The sequence below is a fragment of the Hemitrygon akajei genome, chromosome 2 (genome assembly GCF_048418815.1).
Source record: "Hemitrygon akajei chromosome 2, sHemAka1.3, whole genome shotgun sequence".
Taxonomy (NCBI): Eukaryota; Metazoa; Chordata; class Chondrichthyes; order Myliobatiformes; family Dasyatidae; genus Hemitrygon; species Hemitrygon akajei.
In genome coordinates, this window is record NC_133125.1 from 100,943,935 (window position 1) to 100,968,268 (window position 24,334).

General features: G+C 41.1%; 1 protein-coding gene across 1 annotated transcript in view; it reads left to right on the plus strand.

Annotated features, from left to right (window-relative positions):
• The window catches only part of kif5c (kinesin family member 5C), a 152,914-nt gene extending 135,764 nt beyond the window's left edge, over window positions 1-17,150 (plus strand). The window contains exons 25-26 of the mRNA XM_073026042.1: window positions 1,035-1,152; window positions 14,190-17,150. Of these exons, the coding sequence (XP_072882143.1) occupies window positions 1,035-1,152; window position 14,190 (119 nt within the window). The 3' untranslated portion in view covers window positions 14,191-17,150. The remainder of the gene's footprint in view (window positions 1-1,034; window positions 1,153-14,189) is intronic.
• The last annotated feature ends 7,184 nt before the right edge of the window (window positions 17,151-24,334 follow it).

The following is a 24,334-nucleotide window of genomic DNA, read 5'->3' on the forward strand; positions in this document are numbered from 1 at the left end:
GTCGGCCCGAAATGTCGACCGTTTATTCATTTCCATAGATGTGCCTGATGTGCTGAGTTCCTCCAGCATTTTGTGCATGTTGCTTTGGATGTTCAGCATCTGCAGAATCTCTTGTGTTTAAGCTAAAATGGATTCCAGCTTGCAAAGTTTTGCATGTGTAAGACTTGGTGGACATTTGTCTGTATACAGATCATGTTAGATATAAGGCCATGTATCATACCTCGTTATCGGAATACACTTGAATGGAGATCGTGGTTGAAAGGTGATCCATTAGCAGGAATTGATGGGGCTTTGATCCAATGGCAGGTATCCATTCTCCCAATTAGGAAAAGCACAGTTACCCTTTAGAATCTTGTAAACCTCCAGTAAAGTTTTTATCTAGCTGTTGATAATTAGTTTTTCTTCTGTGTTATTCTAGTCAAGTTTGTTTCATTTGAATCATCTTGGGAGGGAACAAAAAATGTCTGGCATAAAATGCCAGCCAGGAAATGACTGGTGCAGAATACCTTATTTTACTTACAAAGTTTCAAAATACATTTATTATCAAAGTATGTTTTCAGTACACAACCCTGAGATTCCTCTTCCTGTAGGCAGCACAAAACAAAGAAACAACATAGAAAAATCCCCACACAGCAAAGACCATCAAACACCCAATGCGCAAAAAAAAACCAGATCGATCAAAAAGTGAGCAAATAACACACAGAACATTAAACATCAAACCACAGAGTCCCTGAAATGGCCCAGGAGCCACACCCACCGAATCAGTCAGTCCAGCTTTGCATCAATAGCTGCAGGCCACAGCATGCAGTGCTGGTTCCACGCCAAAGCACCTTGATCAAAACGTGAAAATAGTTTTTTAAAAAAGTAAACAAAAACATATATTATTGAGAGGGAACTTGGGTATCACTGGTGCTCAATTCCCTTTACTCAGCAAACATGGTTGGGGACCTCCGTAATGGATGGAAGAGGGTTTGTAGGTGAAATAATTTAGTTACAATTATTTATTTGACATTTATCATCTTGTTTCATTTCAGCAAAACCTATTCGTCCTGGCCATTACCCTGCATCCTCTCCAACAGCCTTTCATGCTATCCGTGGTGGTGGAGTAGCTGTGACCTCAAACCCTAGTTACTATCAGAACAAGGACAAGTAGTAAGTAGCACACAGCCTATTCAAAATAGATGATATAAATCTATCGATTGAATTAAACCTTGTGTGGGGTTTTAATAACACTAGACAACAATTTTTCTTCAAAAATTTTCTTCCTCAGAATTTTTATTTGTTTATGACGGACTGCTTGAAGCTGAACTCAAAATATAATTTCAGACTCCTTGTATCATGTAGGAATTGGGAGAAACAGGATATTAACTTTTATTGAATATAATATGTTGAATTGCAAAGTGGAGTTGATGCTTTGGACTAGTTCAACTAAGCTGAAAATGTTTTGTTGATTATTTTCATTTGTACTCAGTGTCTGAGGCTTCTCGCTTAAGTGTCCAACAATAATCAGCCGGCATTGATGGATTCCAATTCTCCTGATACCATTTCTCCATGACTGCAATGTTGTGGTGAAACCTTTCACCATGCTTGTCACTAACAGCGCCAAGATTTGCGGGGAAGTGGTTTAAATGATAATGCAGAAAATGAATCTTTAGTGACATGCTGCACTTCATGGTTTTGTATGCTTGAAGCATGTTGCCAACCAGTTGCATGTAGTTTGGTGCTCTGTAGTTGTCAAGAAAATGTTTAGCAACATCCTTGGATGCCTTTCACGTGTTTTTCTCCAGTGCCACTGGAAGATCTTTGAATTGCTTGTCATTGATGACCTGTTTGATTTGCGAACCAACAAAATACCTTCCTTAATCTTGGCATCAGTTATTCTGACTTGAATTGAGAATTGAAATATTAAATATAGGCAATTAAAAAAAAATGATACATGACGGGCAAATTTCATGGTGATTTTCATGATCAGCAGCCCAAAATCCATAAGATACACCTAAAAGTATTTGGGAAGCAAAATCTTTGTTGTCCAGCGCCATGCAGTATGTTCTTCTAAAGAGATGTGAGAATTGCATAGTGCTGGGGGATTAATTTTTTTGCTTACCTATATAAAATTAGAAACTGCTTCTGACAATATGAACAGATGAGTGGTGGGGTGGAGATGTACCTCTACCAAGGAAGGTGTAAGGTGCTCCTTCCCTCTGCTGGCTTGCAGGACACCCTTGCCTCCTGATCAGGGTCACTGAAGCCATGGGAGCAGGTAGTGGATGGTCGTACGAGCAGCTGGTGCATATCACAAGTCCTGGTTATGCGATCACTGGCCCCAGGCAGACAATCTCTGAAGAGTATTGATTTGATGCTCACCAATAAATCCATCTTCCGATACTTTTTGTTGCTCAGAAAGAACTAATCTTCTTTGAAGAGTGAGCTTTCCCATGCTGTGTTTGGTGAACTTCTCCATTACTCAAGTTTGCCCACCAATTGTTCTGATTCATTTGATTTGAATTAACTTAACTTCAAAATGTGTGTCCAGTGCTTACTACATTCTGGGCCTGGCTTGCTATGGAAAGGCGTAGAAAAATTGGAGAGGTCCCCAATGGACAAATAAGAGGAAATATTTAGGGCTTGCTAGCTTTCTGGCTGCAGTGAGTGGGGATCCCAACATAGAGTCTTAAAGCACTACAGCACAGAAAGAGGCCCTTTGGCCCATCAGTCTGTGGCAGACTATTACTCTGCCTAGTCCCATCAACCTGCTGCCAGACCATTGCCCACCATACCCCTCCCATCCATGTACTTTTTTTTTCCAGATCAGAATCAGGTATATTATCACCGGCATGTGATGTGAAATTTGCTAACTTAGCAGCAGCAGTTCAATGCAATACATAATATAGAAGAAGAAGAAAAAAAATATCAATTACAGTATACGTATAAGGAATAGATGAAAAATCATGCAAAAAGCAGAAATAATATATAGTTAAAAAGTGAGGTAGTGTTCATGGGTTCAATGTCCATTTAGGAATCAGATGTCATAGGGGAAGAAGCTGTTCCTGAATCGCTGAGTGTGTGCCTTCAGGCTTCTGTACCTCCTAGTGAGAAAAGAGCATGCCCTGGGTGCTGGAGGTCCTTGGTAATGGACGCTGCCTTTCTGAGACACCGCTCCTTGATGATGTCCTGGGTACTTTGTAGGCTAGTACCCAAGATGGAGCCAACTAGATTTACAAACCTCTACAGTTTCTTTCGGTCCTGTGCAGTAGCCCCACACCCCCCCATACCAGTCAGTGATGCAGCCTGTTTGATGTATGTGTGATACATGAAGCTAAGCTTTATCATTTCTTTACACTCAATAATACACTCTACATAACCCTTAACTATCCCATAGATCAAAAACTTTTCACATCGGTCCTTAATATAGTCAATCAGTTGCCTCTGCACCTGATGGGATAATGAAATCCAAAGATTAACATTCTTTCTGAATTGAAATTCCTCCTAATCGCTGTCTTCTAAAGTTAAACAACTCTGCATTGGTTTCCATTATAGAATGGGGAATTAGTTACACTTATCTGTGGAGCTGTCACACGAGCCCATAGTTTTCTTCACCTCGTTGATGCTTTTGGCAATTTTTCCAGGGATTGACATCACTTGAGGATTGTGGTAAAATACATGTCTAAAAAAATCTACAGCACCTTGTTCCTTCCAATCTCTCTCTCACACACACACACCACACACACACACACACACACACACACACACACACACACACACACACACACACACACACACACACACACACACACACACACACACACACACACACACACACACACACACACACACTCACTCAGAAATCAAAGTCTGCCTTGTAGGTTTTCCATCGGAGCTCTCTTTCACGATGGATCAACAATAGTGGATGGTGGGGAGACGACCACCAAGTCCAAGAGGCAGTGGGGACTTGGTGGTTGTCTCCCCGCCGCCCACTACCACCCAACACCAGCCTGCTGAGTTCATTAGGGAAGATAGAGTGTAGTGTGAGTTCAGTGGGGAACTCTACACAGTAGTATAGAGTTCATTGGGGAAGTGGCAGTATGAGACAATGCTGTGGAGCTAGTTAGGGCAAAAAAAAAGGGAGTAGGGGAGTGGGAAAAGCATCTGACTCAAGCAGTCTATAAATGCATAACTTTCAGCAGAGACTCCTTTGGCAGACCCAGCCTCACATTGTAACTGGCGGAGGTGTAAGCGGAGAGCATTCTGACTGGTTGAATCACAGCCTGGTAGGGAGGCTGCAATGCACAGGATCACAAGAGGCTGTTTGTGATTGGCCAGCTTCATCAAGGGCACAACCCTCTCCACCATTGAAGAGGTGATTCCTCACTAACAGTCCTCGGCATCCAGTATAGGAGCCAGATTCAACGAGGGCTTCTTCTCTGCTGCCATCAGATTTCTGAGCAGTCCATGAAAGCTACTTTGTAATCCATTTTTTCATAATCTGTTTATTTTCAAATAAATGCTGCCAAACTATTTCACCTGATCGAAGTCATTGGATAATAAATCTGATTATGATTGTTGCATGGCATATCTCAAGTAATATCCATGATGACCACCAGGTGGCGTGTAATAACTTGGGAAAGAATGTATCTCAAGTGTGGTCTCAAAGAAATCTTTATCATTTCCAGCTTTGGGAATGATTTTCGCATGTAACTGCAGTAATATTTGGTAGAAAAGAGCTTTAAATGAGATGGCTTCATAAACTTTTGGTATTTTTCCTACTAACTGTGTTCTAAACCCTTGGAGGCTTGATATTTGTGTTTTTGGGTTCATAAACCCCAGTGCCATGTTAGTGCGACACTATTACAGCTTGGGGTGTCGGAATTTGGAGATCAAAGGCAGAGTAAAATTTATTATTACCACATCCAACCCTGAGATTCTTTTTCTGCAGGCAGTCTCAGCAAATCTATGGAATAATAACTGTAAACAGGATAAATGAAGGAACAAGAACATAGAAGACAACAAACTGTACAAATATGAATGAATAGCAATAAGTAATGAGAGCGTGAAATAACAAGATAATGAGTCCTTAAATTGAGATCATTGGTCATCTATCTCAATAGATAGGTGTAGTTATCCTCTTTTATTCAAGAGCCTGATGGCCAGGAGGTAGTACCTGATGGCAGCAGTGAGAAGAGAGCATGGCTTGAGTGGTGGGGGGTCCCTGATGATGGATGCTGCTTTCCTACGACAGCGTTTCATGTAGATGTCCTCAGTGTTTGGGAGGGCTCTACCTGTGATATACTGGGCCAAATCCACAACTTTTTACAAGATTTTCTGCTCAGCGGTTCCCATACCAGGCCGTAATGCAGCTAATCAATACACTTTCCACTACACATCTATAGAAGTTTGCCAAGGTTTTTGATGTCATGCCGAATCTCCGCAGACTCCCAAGGAAGTGGAGGCACTGTTGTGCTTTCTTTGCAATTACATTGTATGATGGGTCCAGGACAGGTCCTCTGAGATAGTGACACCCAGGATTTTACAGTTACTGACCCTCTCCACCTCTGATCTTTCTCCAGGCGCTCTTGTTTCATCCCACAGTCCAGTGATGTACTGGGTAGGCTAATTGGTCATTTGAAATTGTCCTCAGATTAGCTTGGGGTTAGATTGGAGTTGCCAGGTGTTGCCGGCTGACACGGCACAAAAGGCCGGAAGGGCCTACTCCACTCTGTATCGCTAAATAAAAACATTATGAGTTTGATTTTGAAAGGCACCTTCTGGACTTGGAGGGATTGAAACCTACACCACTTTGTTAAATGGCTGTGACAAAGATGGTTTTAAAAATAGACCACTGCTGGGTGACTAAAGTGATCCATATGGTTGTGTCAGTGTTGTGGTGAGTGAAGTTATCCATGCTGGTTCAGGAGCCTGATGGCTGAAGGGTAGTTACTATTCCTGAACTTGGTGATTCCCAGATTCAGAATGTGAGAAGAGGCATCCAGACCAGAAGCACTTGTCTGGTGTTCTCTTGTATCACTCAGTATTTTGTCTGCCCCATACGCCTAGTTGTGTTTCAGATATTGGATGAGGTTTAGAGTGGATTGAAGCAGGAAACCTCACTGTGACAAGAGATGTTAATGAATGAACATTACTGGATCTTCAGAAAGATATGACCTGAGTGAGGGGGGGCAGGGGTGCCATCTTCCAAAATACAAATATTCAAGTATCAGGGCAGATAATGTGTCACTATTACAGCTTGGGGCTTTTCGGAGTTTGGAGTTCAATTCCGGTACCATTTCCTATGGAGAGTCTGTAAGTACTTACTCCCTGCGGAAGGGGTGGGTTTTCCCAGGAGCTCCGGTTTCCACCCACAGTCCAAAGATGTACTGGGTAGGTTAACTAGTCATTATAAATTGTCCCGTGATTCGGTTAGGATCATCTCATGTTCTCAATATTTATTTCTCCTTTATTTATTATTACATATTTTTTCTCTTATTTTTTGTATTTGCACAGAATTTTTTTTGCAGTTTGGTTGTTGGATGTGGTTTTTCATGGACTTTATTTTGTCTTTTGTGTTTACTGTGATTGCCCACAAGAAAATGAATCTTAAGTTGTGCAGTGTCTCAGAAAGGCAGTGTTCATTATTAAGGACCTCCAGCACCCAGGGCATGCCCCTTTCTCACTGTTACCATCAGGTAGGTGGTACAGAAGCCTGAAGGCACACACTCAGTGATTCAGGAACAGCTTCTTCCCCTCTGACATCCGATTCCTAAATGGACATTCAACCCTTGGACACTACCTCTCTTTTTTAAATGTATATCATTTCTGTTTTTGCATTGAGTTTTAATCTATTCAACATAGATATACTGTAATTGATTTACTTTTTTTCTATATTATGTATTGCATTGAACTGCTGCTACCAAGTTAACAAATTTCACGACACGTGCCAGTGATCATAAACCTGATTCTGATTCTATATAGTGACATCTATGTACTTTGATAATAAATTTACTTTGAACATTGATTAACTCAAGGGTCTCACCACCCCACCAACTTTAACATACTTGTTTGTATTGATGCTATGATAATCCTTCAGTGGGAGTTGATTGCTCAGCTGCCATTGAGTTTACCACATAATTTAGAGGTCGTTTCAATTCCCCATTGAATTCATTCCCATTTTACAACTAAACCAACATGCAAAGTTCTTTGATGTGAACAACAGTGACGTATTTTATTAACTTTAAACTGAAATTGGTGTAATTCCTACAACTCTTAAAGAGTTCATTCTTGCAGAGATCAGAAAACTTTGTACGTGATGTCATTTTGTTGTCTCTGCAGCAGGCTTTTCTGAACTTTTATCTGCATAATTTTCCCACGAATTGTTCCATATTGAAAAATGGCCTGCCAGTGTTTATAGATGTGTAATTCAAATCATTGTGTTGGATTGCAGAAACTTTTCATGTTTTACTCCAAGTACGTTGTCTAAAAGAGAACTGCTGAGATTTAATTAGACTTTGGTCCCACAACCAGCTATTGTGTATGTTCGGTGAGAGCAGCATTTTTCCCTGAGAACAAGACCTACCTTAGAGCTGAATGTTATTTGCACAGTTTGTTTTTCTCTCTGCACATTGGATGCGTGATGGTCCTTTTTTAAATGTGTTCTTTGTTTTGTGGCTGCCTGTAAGGAGATGAATCTCGAGGTTGTATATGGGTTGCAAACCTTGATAATAAATGTTCTTTGAGCTTTAAACTGGTTCAAGCCACCTTGACAACAAGGGTTTTTTCCCCAGAAAATAAATCATAATGGCAGTGCATGATTGCTGTCATCAAAGCTGTTTGACTCATTCTAGATTCAGGTACTTGAGGCTACCTGGTTGCCAAAGTGTGAGATGAAATTCCCTTAACAGATGGTGCTCAATAATAAAAGCACAACACTTGTACGATTTCGTGCAAAAATGGTTTGTAATACTGTTGCTTTCACAATTGTGGAAGAGTGGCCAAGAGTAACAAGACAGGGTTGTTGGTAGACTTTATCCTGTCTAGTCTGCAGCAAGAGTGGTCAACTTGGAGAAAGTAAATATGTCAAAGGGCCAATGAGAAGACTCTGGATTCTACATCCAGGTTGTATTTTTGACTGGCTCCCATTTGGGAAGTAGAAAAGGTGAATCTAGCTGCTGAGAATGCCTAATGTTGTGACAGCTTTGACCCTTGCTTGGGCATGCACTTCTGAAAGTTCTCATGTCTAACTAGAGGGCAAAACCTGCTGGACCTGGATTTGAGAAACAAGCCAAGCCAGGTGACGGAACCGACAATGGGTGAACATTTTGGGAAAAGTCACCTCAACTCACTATGTTCTAAGGTGATCAGGATAAAACCGGGGAGGGTGAATTGTGACAGGATAAGACAGGAGCAAAGGGGCATTGAGTGGGAGCAGCTGTCGTTGGACATGTCCGAGTCTGACATGTGGGAGTTGTTTAGGTGAAAGTACATTCATTGTCAAAGTATCTATACTTTATACAATCTAGAGATTTGTCTTCTTTCAGGCAGCCACAAAACAAAGAAACCCAGTAGAACCCATTCAAAAAAAGCACTGTCAAACACCCAGTGTGCAGAAAAAACAACCAAATCATGCAAACAACAAAAGCAAGCAAGCAACTGAACTCTCAAAGTGAGTCCATAGCCATTGCGGTCATCACTGCAATCTTAGTTCAACACAGAGATGAGTAAACCTTGCAGAGCGACAGGCTGAACCAGCCTAACTCTCACCTCCAGCCCCGACATCCTGACCTCTTTAATCTGGCCTGGCACTTAAATCATCCAAACCTCAGGCCGTTCCTCATTCTTGGACCCATGCCCTGCCACTTCAATATGCTGCTAGGCCTCAGCCCTGTTGCCTCAGTTTGGCCCATACCCAATCTTTACAATATGGCCCAGTGCTGAAGTCGATCAAACCTCAGTTCTTTCTTCGCTCTTGGGCTCTGCCTTCTCGACTCTGACTTGCCTTGGTTCTGCCACATTGAGTTGCCTCTATGTCCGCTGTAGCTATGGTAAAACAGTGGCTCATTCCCTGCTCTCGTGCCCGGGCCCTGCCGCCTCGTTTCGACCTTACACACTTTTCCGCAGCCATCCTGCACCTTTGAGACTTCAGTTCACACTGCGTAAATGCCAGGTCCTACAGGCAGCCAAAAGGGAAGTTGCAGGCTATTGACTGCAGTCATTGTTTACCGGACAAACTCTGATTAATAAGGTAGTAATTTTCTTTGTTTTGTTTCCTGCTGGTAAGTAGTGCTGAGCTTCTTAAACCGGGTCAGCTTAAGGCCAGTAGATGAGAATTCAGGATCAGCATATTCCAATAAGGAATAAGGATGGCTGTGGTAAGCTGCAAAAACCTTAGTTGATCTGAAGGATCTTACATTTGGTCAGCAAGGAAAAGGAAGCATAGATAGGCTTAGAATTATGGAATATAAAGACAGCAGGAAAACACTAAAGCAGATGATCAGGAAGGCCAAAATGGGACATGAAATGTCTTTAGTGCGAAGAATCAAAGAGAATTCCAAGGCATTTTATACTTCTATTGAGAAAAAAAAGGAAGATAACTAAGGAGAGAATGGATCCATTCAAGGATTAAGGACTGAATTTGTGCTTGAAATCAGAGCATGTGTCTGAGCTATTAAATGAGTACTTCATGTTACTGTTTATGGAGGAGAAGGAATTGGAGGGCAGTGAAGGCTGTGAGTGGCTGTGCTAATGTGCTGTGCCATTTTGAGATTAAAGAGAAGGTAGTACTGGGTCTTCTGAAAAGCATTAAGGTGGATAAACCCCCAGAGCCTGATGCCACGTATCCCAGAATATTGAAAATAGCAAGTGAAGGGATTGCTGGGGCTTTGACTAAGATCTTTGTATTCTCACTAGTAACATTGTGCCTTTGTTCAAGAAAGGAAGTAGGGATAACTTAAATGATTATAGTCAAGTGATCCTTTTGTTGTTGGATAGGATACTGAGGGATAGTGCATACACATTTGGAAAAGCATGGCCCGCTTAGGGAGAGCCCGGATTGGTTTTGTACAGGCTAGGTTGTGCCTTACAAACGTGAATTTTGTGATGTAGATGTTATTTACATGGACTTTGTTACGGCACATGATAAGGTCCTCATGGTAGGTTGATTTAGAGTATAAAGATGCTTGAGATCCATGCTGAATCCCAAATCTGGATTTAGAACTGTCTTGACTGGAGGAGACAGAGGCTACAGATGAAGTCAGTTATTCTGGCTGGAGGTCTCTGACCAGTGGTATTCCACAAGAATCAGTGCTGGGACCTCAGCTTGTGATATATACCTACGACTGAAATGAAAATATGGATGTGTGGATTAGCAAATTTGCGCATGACATCAAGATGCTTTCAGTTGTGAACATTGTAAATGACTGTCAAATAATCCAACAATGTATAGATCTGTTAGAGAGATGGGCAAACAAGTGACAGATGGAGATTAATCTTAGCACGTGTGAGGAGTTGTACTTTAGGAGGTCAAATGAAAGGACAAGGTATATATTTAATGGTAGACTCCTTAACATCATTGAGGTGCAGAAGGATCTTGGGGTCCACATCCATAATTCAGATAAAGTGGCTATACAAGTGGATCAGGTGGTCAAGAAGGTCCGTTGTATGATGCCTTCATTGGTAGGGAGGTTGTGTGGGGTCAGGCAGTCTGGTTACCGGGTGTGTGTGTGTGTCTGTGTGGGGTCAGGTAGACTGGTTACCGGGGGTGTGTGTGGGGTCAGGTAGACTGGTTACCGGGAGGTGTGTGTGTGTGGGGTCAGGTAGACTGGTTACCGGGGGTGTGTGTGGGGTCAGGCAGACTGGTTACCGGGGGTGTGTGTGGGGTCAGGTAGACTGGTTACCGGGGGTGTGTGTGTGTGTGTGTGTGTGGGGTCAGGTAGACTGGTTACCGGGTGGGGGTGTGTGGGGTCAGGTAGACTGGTTACCGGGGGGGTGTGTGTGGGGTCAGGTAGACTGGTTACCGGGGGGGGGGGGGTGTGGGGTCGGGCAGACTGGTTACCAGGGGGGAGAGTGTGGGGATTGTGTAAAATCATTCCACCACCTGTAACACCTTTTAATTTTAATTATTTTTATTCTGAAAATTAAGACCTTCAAAATGATGGTACTGGTGTCCCCTGCTTTACGAACGTCGTCTCTACGCCACTTCACTTTTACAAACAACCTACATTAGTAACCTGTTTCCGCATTACAAAGAGGATTTTCGCTTTTACAAAAATTTTTCCCATATAAATTAATGGTTCTTCGCTTTACGCCATTTCGGCTGAAGAAAGGTTTCATAGGAACGCTCTATCGCTGTAAAGGGGGGGGGGGGGTGCGACTCCAGTATATATCAATAGGCAGTTAGGAAGAGACTGCTATCTGTGAGTGTAATCAAGAGGGCATAAACATAACAGATAAACGAAGCAAAGAAATTTGACTGACATGCTTTATATGGAGAGAGGTGCAACTGTATGTCCAAGGAATGGTAGAAGCTGATACCATTGAATCATTCAATAAAGTACTGGTGAAGGAGAAATACAGGAAGCAAGATAGTGTTAATGAGTGGCAGGAAGCTCGGCTGGACAGTAAAAACAGCACTGGGCTACTTCCGAGTTCAAATTCTGTGTGATTCCATTAATCTGTCCCGATGATCACCAAGGTGACCTCTGCTCTTCACTTCATATGACCAGATCTTTTGCTTTCACCTGACCCGGGAAATGGAAGCTTCGTTTAACAGTTTGCTCAGATATCTCCATAATGTAACAATTTTTGTGTTGATTTGAATTGTTTTGTACATCATCACATCAAGACCCTGGAGAGCCAGATGGATCTTTTTCTCCTGTGTGAAAAAGAGAGCCACAAATGAGCCAAGCTTGATATGAATAATCAATACTAACCTTCTTGTGACAGAAGTGTGAGTGTTTCATACATAAATAAGCAAGACTCAGAATCTAAAATAACTGGATTAAGGCCTCTTGATATTTCTGGAATTCCCATTGGTTCAGAAACAGTTATTGCCCCCCTCATCCAACCATCAGGCTCCTGAACCAGTGTGGATTACTTCATTCACCACAACACTGAATTATTCCATATTCTTGGACTCGCTTTCAAGGACTCTACAACTTATGTTCTCAATATTATTTTTTATTAATTTATCATTTTTGTACTTGCACAATGTCTTTTGCACATTGGTTCTTTGTCTATCTTTGTGGGTAGTTCTTCATTGTTTCTCTTGTGTTCGTTATATCAACTGTGAATGCTCGCAGAAATATAAATCTCAGGCTGGTATATGGTGACATACAGTAATGTGCAAAAGTCTTAAGCACATTATACAGTATATATAGCTAGGGTGCCTAATTGTAGTAATTTTATATATAGGTTTCCCCTGCTATCCGAAGATAGAGCGTTCCTATGAAACCTTTCGTAAGCTGAAATGTCGTAAAGTGAAGAAGCAATTACCATCAATTTATATGGGAAAAGTTTCTGAGTGTTCCTAGACCCAAAAAATAACCTACCAAATCATACCAAATAGCACATAAAACCTAAAATAACATGAACATATAGTAAAAGCAGGAATGATATGATTAATATACAGCCTACGTAAAGTAGAAATACTGTATGTATGGTGTAGTTTCACTTATCTGAATGGGAAAGACAGAAAGCTAAGATCGGTTTGGAGAAAAAAAATTGGCACGTACACGCAAGCGCACACCACTGCCCGCACAAGGCTTCACTGTCATGGTAGTCTTTCTCGGGGTAAACACACGTATAAAGCGGGCATCTTTTTTTCGTAAAAGCGAAAATCCTCTTTGGTTAGCGAAAACAGGTACGAATGTAGGTGTAGTGTTCTCGCTCAGGTGTAAAAGAACTCTGAACTAAACACCGAGGTAAACCGTAGTCAATGACGAGAGGATTGCAGTAAGATTGCCCGTTTACTGTTCACTCTTCCACATTAACGTATGGTGAAAACTGTTGATAAAACAATACAAAATGTATACAGTATTTGTTTCCTTCTTGACATCACATTTACATCGTAAATACTTGCAAAAGTAAAACTACAACAACTACATTACATTAAAGTGCAACATACAGTCAGAATCTACCTACGCCATTGACTGCTTTAAATACACTTCACCACAAACTATCTGCAACTCTTTAACTAACGAAAACATAAACCTTATCAACCGTCATTACTTTTAACAGAATCAGCGTTAACATTTTTAATTCAACACATCGATTATCTCATGAACTTACGGCGTTGCTTCACTGATGTTTCTAGTGCGTAGAAAGAAAACTTTTCTCGCGCTGATCCTGCACATGTGAGCCCCCTCCTTCCCGTTTCTCCAAACCGGTATTTTCCCACAAGACGCGGCGAAACCGGGTGTGACGTCATCGCATGCCGCGATATATCACAGGCAATGAATTTACTTTAAACAATCTTAACTTTAACTAGAAAATGCTAACAAATGAATTACTAAAGCGAAAATATTATAAACTAAACAAATGCCATAAAGGCAACACAGTAGGTCTTTTGTAACAGCGAGCTGTCGTAAAGCGAATGTTCGAAAAATGGGGGGCCACCTGTATTGCACTGTACTGCTGCCTCAAAAAAAACAAATTTCATGACAGGTGTGAGTGATTACAAACCTGATTCTGATATGGGTCTCTATTGTGGACTGAGAGTGGGAAGGGGGCAGGGGGAGGGGATCATGGTTGGGAAAAGGAGAAGAGAGAGGGGAGGGTGGGAAGCACCAGTGATACGTTCTGTAATGATCAATAAACAGATTGTTTGGAATGAAATGACCTTGACTGGTGTCTCAGGGCTGGGTGTGTCTGCTTCCACACCAACCCCAACTCCCGGAACTCCTTCTCTGACTTGTGTCCCAAACCCCTCCTCGGAGCTGCACCATTGCCATTCCCAACATCCTTTGCTCCTGCCAGATTTACAAGCTAGCTCTCTGCTCCACATTGACAAATGTAGAACTGTGCCAAAGTCTCAGGCACATATATATATATATATGTATGTATATATATATATATATATATGTGTGTGCCTAAGACTTCTGCACAGTACTGTATATTGTGTGTACTTTGATAAATTTACTTTGAACTTTATGCTAGCAGGAAAAAATATTGCATGAACTAATGGGTACTTCTTTGTTTCCTAGATTGGGGCTTCAGTCAAGCATGCATTAATGACCCAAGACCAACTCATACAACCCTTCAGAAGAAACCCGCTCCTAATCATCGACCTTCTTCAGAACTGTAGTCATAGGACTTTGGCTTTACCTGGGTCAAGATAAGTATGTACGGAACTGCATTCATTCTACGTCACCTAGCATCAAGGATCATATGTGTTTGTGCGTGAAAATTAATTCCCAGCCTTTTCCAGGACTATGCTAAGCTAAAATTATACATTGTATCGCAGTGTCTTAGGAAGAATATTACCTTGTATTGTGAGTTTGATTTTCTGTATGATAAAATGTTTTATTTTGTATTTTTTGGGTTGTGGGTGGGCAAACATTGCTGCTAAATTATAAATTTTAAAGGAGTGAAAAGGTAAAATTTGTGCTTGTAGAATTTTCTAAAGATTAACAAAAACTCATTTTGGCAGCATTGGTCAACCTGGTCAGTGTAGGTCTTCAAAGTGAACAACTTGGACAGCAGTGACCCAGGACTGGAATGCCTTTTAGTACAAACAAAAACTACAAGCCTTTAACTATGCTACATTTTGTTTGATTTTTACACTTCACTTGAATCACTGAGAATGTCGGAATGGAAAGCTGAAGGTTTCAAAGACGGACATAAACAATGCAAACTGGCCTTATTTTGGGTCCAAAGAAAACGTGGTCGCCTTTAGTACTCAGAAGAGACAGTTTATATTCTTGTGCAAGCAACACTGGAAAACTGGAAGCAGATACAACTTGTCCAACCACCTAATCCCTTCAGACCTTCAAGAAGAACTTTTGGTCTGTTAGCTGCCATTAACCTTACTGAAGAAATAGGAAGGAATTGTTCTATTATGAGAAGAACTGTGTAAAACAAATATGTTCACTCATGGGTATATCTGTTGATGTCTACCATCACTCAATTGCTGGTTTCATGCCATTTGAACACAGGTAGTTTCATTGTAGAGACTATACTGCTTCCCGGAGAACGTTTGGTCTTACGGACAGCATTATCTCTTGAGGCAATCAGAAATCTTTAATATCGATTTAATTAAAAGAAAGCTGCCTCTAACTACTCTACCATGGTGGTCCAAATGTTCCTAGATATCCTTTGGAGAGTCTGCATTGACTGAAGCTTGCACTGCATGTGGTTTTTGTATGTTTATGATTTCCATCTGTATTTTCACTTGCTTAATCATGACTGCTGAGGTGATGAGTTATGAACAGAGCTGTGTTATCACAGTGACTGTCTTTAATTCAGTATTGGGTCCTTCACGTAACTAGATGCTGATCAGCCAGTCAGTTCACCTAGTGCCAGACCTGTGAAATTGCCAAGCTTTATCGAAGATTGTCACTGTGAAAGCTGGCCTTGTTAACAAGTCACAAATTCTTTTTTTTGTTTTAATCTCGTGTCTACGGAAACCTGCCACTTCTCAATTGCCTCTAGACACTTACAAAACTTTTTTTTTTGCCGTAATACCAGCGGGATTGTTCCTTAAACCCCATCCTATAATTGCAGAACATTACATAAGGATTTGCAGAGGGGATTAAAAATGTATCGTTGGTTACTATCACTAAATACAAGTGTGTTTATTAGTCTGCAGTTATACTTGCCTCAGCTGATTTACTTCTAAAGAAGTTGAGCAAATCTTTGGGGTTAAGTGAAACCAGCAGCCAGAACTAGTGAGCATTTTAGCAAAGTCTAATTGCTATCCTCATCAACATCCCACCCCCTAAGTGCTCCTCTCTCCTCCCTCCAGACTTTAAGGGTAGATAATGGTGTAAATTAGCCTTGCTCTTGAAACAGCAGATGGCTTAATTTCCACACGTATTTATGATGGTACTAGATTTTAGGATGGTGCGGATCAAAACTCAGGCCATCTGATATCCTCTGTTCTTTCCAGAAGGATGGGTACAAAGCACCGTGGTGGCTGCAGTATCCCAATGACTTCTGAACAGATTGCTTTTTAAAGGGAGTTCACAGGGCCACTCGATGTTTGAGGGGTGTTAAAAGCTGGAGGAGGAAGATAGCTCCACCAGGTGGCTGGGTCTTACTATTCCCAGCTCCTCCACATGAGAAACACTAAGACGGAGCCTGCTGATTTAATGATGCCAGTGCCAGGAGTAATGTGTTCTGTTGTTAGCCCAATCAAAATGTTCTCAGTTACAGCCTTAGATTCTGATCAGCAAGTCAGTCAGTCTAGCTCTCAGCATGCACCTAATGCTCTTGCGAGGCTGTTGCTGGAGGAGATTTTAAGCGGGCCACATCCAAGAATTCCAAGTGTGCAATTGTGCCTATGCTTATTTCTTCATGAACTTTTAAGTTACAATTTACTCTTGAATGCCTTCTTGCCCTTCATTCCATTGCTTTTCCTGCTCGTATGCTTGAAACCACTGGATTCCCATAACCCGACAGGGTTAGTTCCTACTGTTTATCTAGAGAATAAGAAATCCAGACACCATACTAATGCTGTGTGCCTGCTGAATAGCTGACCAGAGTTGGGGGAGAAAAAAAACTTTCATATTGTTCAATGTCCATTGTCTGTCTCTGGGATATATTGAGGTATCTAATGATGATACTATAGATGTTGGGATGTCAGGCTCTCTGTAGTTTGTGTCTACTTTGTAAGATGTGTATATGTATTGCAGAAGTGTTTCTCTTACCTGGCTGTATGTACAGTAGTCTTCAAATATGTTCATTTTAGGGCAACCTATATTTATTAAAACAAACCTATACAATTATTTTGTTCAAATGGTATAAAATGAATATTCATGGTCAGCATATGAATACTGTGAGGTATTTAAATAAAACATAAGATCAAGTTTGAGGGCAGTCTTAAATTTCCCTGAAATTTCTGTCCTGTAAGGTATAAAAATCTGCTATGAAACGACTTGCATGATGTATAATTTACTTGAAACGGTTAATGAAAGTGCTGAAATAAAGTTGATTTAAACCCCAAAGAGTCATTTTTTTTCTTCTTTTGAGATAGTCTGGATCTGAAACTCACCAATGATGCATTTGTTCAGAGATGTAATTTTCAAATTGCGACCATTATCTTGGGACAGAATAAATAGCAAGGTAGCTCCAAACACCCAGACCTATTACAGCGTGTGTCATAATCGTTTTATCATTCCGTGTAGCTGCTGAGAAACCAGTAGAGTCCAATGTTGGAAAGGTTAAAATACCTATTTTGTAGAGTTGCTAAACATGTTAATTTGCAGACGAAGTAGTATCTATTAACTTGTTAGGGAATTAGGATAGGCAATACTTAAACTGTATTTGCTTCATGTTTTTATTTTGAAACAATGAAGTGGTGGGTATCGGGTGAGAGATACAAAGTAGGGGATCATTCTGGGGTTATGAAATTATGCATATTAATCAATTATTAACTATGGATTAAATGAGAACCAGTCTTTATAAAATAAAACCTGTACTGTATACAACTTAACTTCCAGATGATACTTTGTGGTTAGTGGAACCAATTATGGGGTGCGGGACATTTCTGATTCTGTGCCATTGAAATTAAATTGGGAAAGACAATAGGTGAATGTCCTGTTATTCACCACCACTTTGTTCTGCATTGTATGACATGATCAATCATAGTCTCATGACCATGATTGTTCTTGGCAAATTATTCTACAGAAGGGGTTTGCCATTGCTGCCTTCTGGGCAGTGTCTTTATAAGACGGGTGACCCCAGACACTATCAATACTCCTCAGAGATGGTCTGCCTGGTGTGACTTGTGATATGCAGAAGCTGCTCGTACAACACTCCACCACCTGCTGCCATGGCTTCATGTGACCCTGGATGTGGGGCTAAGCTTGGGCACCCTTGCCCAAGGGTGACTTGCAGGCTAGTGGAGGGAAGGAGCACCTTTGGTAGAAACATATCTTCACTTGCCACTCCTGCCATTCACACATCGTTAAAGGTGTATGTATCCCAGCCACTCAATGCACAGTTCAGGACAGATTTGTTTTGTCTGTAACTTTCTGGGTAGTTGTTTAATTGTTGAGTCATCCTTCAATGCTGTAGCAAAACTGGTATATCTTGGGTGTCTGGCTTTTGGAATAGATGCCAGTGTTGAATATTAAAAGGGATTCTGCTAGTTGGGAAGTACTGTATTACCAATATAAACATGTAATTCTGTAAATTTGCCTGACTTTATTCTAAATGTTAAAATAGGTGATTATAGCAATTGAAACTGCAATTAATCATCAACACAAGAGATTCTGGAGATGCTGGAAATCCAGAGCAACACACACAAAATGCTGGAGGAGCTCAGCAGGTCAGGCAGCATCTATGGAAAAGAGTAAACAGTCAATTGTTTATTGTTATCTTTGTGTTGAAGAACTTTAAAACTTAATATCATGAGGGAGAGATTCTCCTGGAGATCTGGTGTGTGAATAATGGCTTTTATGTTTCCCAATTACAGCTATCACGTGGCTCAGTTTGAGTCAGTTACTTTGGTAAAACAATTCTTGGTATTTGATAAATCAATAAAAGCATTGATGGATATTTGTAAAGATTATATGAACAACAGATGGTTTGTAATTTATGACTGAAATGACTCACCATTGCATGAAAATCAAAAACTTCAAATCTTAGCAATCTGAAATAAGAATAAATAGTGGCAACACTTGTAGGTTAAGCAGCAATTGTGGGAATAGAGTTTGTGAGTTTGTTCAGTGGAGAGTGTCACAGAACAGAGGGACCTGGGAGAGTGTTGCGAGCAGAGGGACATTTGATTCCTAACAACTGGTTTATTGATCATTACAAAATATCTCTCTGGCACTTCCTGCTCCCGCCCCTCTTCATTCCCTTTTCCCAACCATGATTCCCCTCTCCCAGCCCCCTTCCCACTCTCAGTCCACAACAGAGACCCATATCAGAATCAGGTTTATCATCACTCACATGTCATTCTTTTTTGCGGGCAGCAGTACAGTGCAATATATAAAATTACTACAGTACTGTGCAAAAGTCTTAGTGTCTTTTTCTCACACTCTCACAATAGAATTTATGAGAAAAGACACATGAAGAATGACTGACACACAGCATAGGTAAGAAGGTGATGAAAAAGGTTCAAAAGTGAATCTATTGAAGTACATATACATCACCATATGCAACCCTGAGATTCATTTTCATTGCCTGGCATGTTAACACTCATCAGTCAGGGCGTTGAATATCGGAGTTGTGATGTTATGTCACAGTCATACAAGATGTCGGTGAGACTGAACTGGGAGTATTGTGTACAATGTTGGTTACCCTATTACAGGAGGCATACCTTTAATCTGGAGAGACCGCAGAGTCGAGTTACGCTGATGTGCCAGGTCTTTAGGGCCTGAGTTATAAGGACAGTTTGGACAGGTTAGGACTTTGTTCTTGAAGCATATATAATCATGAAATAGAATTGTGGTCTTTATAGAAGTGTATAAAATCACAAGGTGAATGCACGTGTATCTTTCCCAGGGAAGTGAAACTAAAAGCTAGAGGTTTAAGGGGAAAGATGTAAAAGTGATTTGAGGGACAACTGCTTCATGCAGAGGGCAGTGCATATATGGAATGATCTGCCAAAGAAAGTTATTGAGGCAGGTACTGTAGCAACATTTAAAATACATTTGGATGGGTGCAGGGGAAGGAGGCGTTTACACGGATATGAGACACCATGGTCAGCATAGACAGTGTGGGCCAAAGAATCTGTAACTGTGCTGCATTACTCTGACTCTCTGCCTCAATGTTGGCTGCATACGCAAGCCCTTAAGATTGAAAATGATTCCTTCCATCAGTCCAACTATCCCTATGACTCCCTACCATCAGACAGAAGGTGCCGTAGCATTATGACATGAACTGTTTGGATGAGAAACCACTTCCTCCCACAGGCTGTAGGACCACCAAGCTCCCTACCACCACCCGGGTCTCATCATGTATGAAGTGCCAGTAGTGTTATACTGGTTAACTTTTTATTACTTGTATATGCATCTTATTATTTTGTTAATTTATTTGTGGTAATATGACTTTGTGTTATGTATGTGAGTTATATGTACGATGTGCATTCTCATTCATTTCAGAACTTGAGAGGATATTGACATAGCCTTACTCATCTTTCCTTTGAATTTGGCAAAGATTACGGAGACACAATTGCATCAAGCCATTTTCGAAATGGCTTGATGCCTGCTATTTGCAATCCAGGATTGAGACCCCAAGTTTTGTGCCACATTTTGAAGTCTTCAAATACCCTTTTCCTCAAGCAACATTGGCTCTGTTAGTGCACCGAACTAAGTCACAACCATTGTCAACATCTGCTTTCACTGACAGCTGGCTTGTGAGATACGTGAAGTGGTCCGTGTTTTCCAGCGACTTACTGTGTGAACCTTTATTATTGGAGGGCAATGTAATACAACTGAGACGGGTTAGAGGACCTTTGTCTCGTGGATCTTCTTCTTGGGTCCTAAGCTCCCAGTGGATCACAGGCCATTGATGACCTCCCATTTCCATCGTCGATGTTGTGGTTGGAGTTCATCAATGTTTCTGTCATCATTGCACCCACTGTACAGGGGATTGGCCTATACAGCTTCGCCAGAGGCCTGTTGGCTGGCCTGACCCATTTCCAACTCTCACGATGGGGTCGTAGGGTTGGACTTTGAGAGGCCATCTCATGGATGTTGAGGATAAAATCCATCCTCAGAATCAGGTTTATTATCACCGAAATGTTTTGCAGCAGCAGTTCAGTAAAAAATAAGTCACAGTAAGAAATACAAACAAAATAAACAAGCAGTGCTTCAAATGCTTCTGGTAGTGAATGAATAAATGATATATAGAGCTTGGCCTCTGACCGTGTGCAAATGAGAGCACTATCTGTATACAGCAGTTTAATGGGTGAGGTATGAGTGACCTTGGTTCTGGAATGTAATAGCCATAGGATAAACCCCTTCCTATTAAATCCGAGCAGGAGCTCCATGTTCAGTGACGGTTTACTGGAAATGATCTTCATCTTGTGATGAGAAAGATTAATATGGCATCGTCACTGCTTTTTGATGAGAGTCCTCACTGGAAGGCAGCCACGAATGATCACCTTTGCTGTTCCATGCGGAGTCAAATGGTGCTGGCGGTAATCCCCCACTCCTCCTCGTGCTGCACCACTGCAAACTTCACAGAGTCACAGAAACAGTGATCTGACCTCAACTCCAGCTTCATTACAAAGCCATAGTGTTAACACAGGTAAAATGATGTTGGGCTTTATGCTGTCCTGGCATCAGTGCAAGGGGAAATGGCAGGATCTATTATTAAGTGATAGTAGGGCACTTGTACAATAATAATGGGATTGGCAGAGTCAACGTAATGAAAGAGAAATCATGTTTGACAGATCCGCAATATTTTGAGTCTTTAATTAAAGAATAAGGGTGAAGCAGTATTATGGTGCCAAAGGTCTGCAGAAGGTGCCATAAAGGTAATTAAAATGAGACACAACAACTTTACAGAAATGACTGACAGTGCATTGCAATCAGAATCAGATTTATTATCACTGACGTATGTCAGGAAATGTATTGTTATGTGGCAGCAAGACATAAACTTATGATAAATTACAAGATAAATAGTGCATTAAAGGGATAACTGAAGTGCTGCTTATGGGTCCATGGACCAATCAGAAACATGGTAGTGAAGGAGATCATTGAATGATCCCAAATCACTGAATATGGGTCTTCTGCCCCCCCCTGCCCCCAGTAGTAATGAGCATGGTGAGTAATTAATAAGCAAGCCAGCAGTAAAATGTCATGTATGTAATCTATGACAACTGAGGACTGAGCACTGGAGGTAAAGGATTGAGGAATGGTTAATGGTTAGAAAATAGACCATAAGACGCAGGAACAGAATTAGGCCAATTGATCCATCAAGACTACTCTGCCATTCAATGATGGCTGATTTATTATCCATCTCAAACCCTCTCTCTCCTCCCATAACCTCTGTTGCCCTTACTAATCAAGACCCTATCAACGTCCACTTTAAGTATACCCAATGATTTGACCTCCACAGTCGTCTGTGGCAATGAATTCCATAGATTCACCACTCTCTGTTTAAAGAAATTCCTCCTCATCTCTGTTCTAAAGGGACACCCCTCTATTCTGAGGCTGTGCCGTCTGGTCCTAGACTTTCCCACTATAGGAAACATCCTTTCCACATCAACTCTAACTAGGCCTTTCACTGTTCAACAGGTTGCAATGAGATTCCCCTTTATTCTTCTAAACTCCAGCAAGTACAGGCCCAGAACCACCCAATGCTCCTCATTCATTAACCCTTACATTCATGGTATCATTCTCGTGAACCTCCTCTGGGCCCTCTCCAATGCCAGCACATCTTTTCTCAGATAAAGAACACAACACTGCTCACAATACACCCAATGCTGTTTGACCAATGCCTTATCACCAATGCCTCAGCATCACATCCTTGCTCTTAGACGCCACTCTATTTCCCTAACCCCCCCCCCCCCACCAAACAATTCTTCTGAATTCCAGAAAAACAATTGGAATAAACAGATCGTCTTTGGATTGGCAGGCTGTGAACTGTGGGGTGCCGCAAGGATTGATGTTGATGTCCAAGATGTTCAGAGACAGGTTTGATATCACTGGCAAAAGTCATGAAATTTGTTGTTTTTGAGGCAGCAGTAAATTCCAATACATAATAATAGATTAAAAACTGAATTACAGTCTCTCTCTCTCTCTCTCTCTCTCTCTCTCTCTATATATATATATATATATATATATATATAAACAGTTAAATAGGTAGTACAAAAAAGTAGTGAGGTAGTGTTCCTGCGTTCATTGTCCATTCAGAATCTGATGGCAGAGGGAAAGAAGCTGTTCTTGGAACACTGAGTTTGTGTCTTCAGTCTTCTGTATCTCATCCCAGATGACAGCAATGAGAAGAGAGCATGTCCTGGGTGAAGAGGGCCCTTAATGCTTCAAATCCATTTCATTACACAACACTCATCCAGAATAGCTAATTCCCTAGTGGGCTCAACCACCAGCTGCTCTAAAAAGCCATTTCATAGGCATTCTCCAAATTCTCTCTCTTGGGATCCAGCATCAACCTGATTTTTCCAGTCAACCTGCATATTGAAATCCCCCATGATTATCACAACATTGCTCTTTTGACATGCATTTTCTATTTCCCATTGTAATTTATAGCCCACGCCCAGGCCTGTATATAACCCCCATCAGGGTCTTTTTACCCTTACATCTTCTTAACTCCATACACAAGGTTTCTATATATTCCAATCCTATGTCACTTCTTTCTAAGGATTTCATTTCATTTTTTACCAGCAGAGCAATGTCGCCCCCTCTGCCTACCTGCCTGTCCTTTCAATACAATCTGTATTCTTGGATGTTAAGCTCCCAACTATGATCTTTCAGCCATGACTGCGGGATACCCACAATGTCATACAGTATCTGCCAATCTTTAATTGTGCTACAAGATCATGTACGGTACCTTATTTCGTATACTGTGTGCATTCAAATATAACTCCTTCAGTCCTGTGTTCATCACCCCTTTTAATTTGTCCCCGTTTCACTGAACTCATTCCACTGAATATATACATATGTATGTATGTGTGTGTGTATGTGTGTATATATATATATTTGAACCATGCTTTAAAAATAACTGATCACCATTTAAGACAGACATGAGATGTTTGCATGCCATGAAAACTCTTTGAACAGGGGAATCAGAATTTTTGAATATTTTCAACAGAAAGGTAGATGGGTTGTTGACAAGCAATGGGATGAAGTATTGTATGATCTTAAATAGACAGGTAGAGTTAGAAAGATATAACACAAAGGTAGCTCCTTCAGCTGATTGTGTCCACAGTGACCACCTTTGGGTTGTAGGAGACCGAAGCAATCAAAGCAGAGCCATGCTTACAGGGAATAAGTGCAACTTCCAATTTCTGGACTGACAGCACCAAAGGTGAAGATTGATTGTGAGTCTCTGGCACGTTGAGTCAGTGGCTCTACAGGCTGCACCACTGTGTGGCCCCTGACCATTCAGTATTGAATGATAATGTACTCTTGAGGTAGGGACTCCTAAACTCGTTCATACCCTAGTATGACATAACAGCTCTTTTTAAGACATCTCAAATGGATTTAAAATTCAT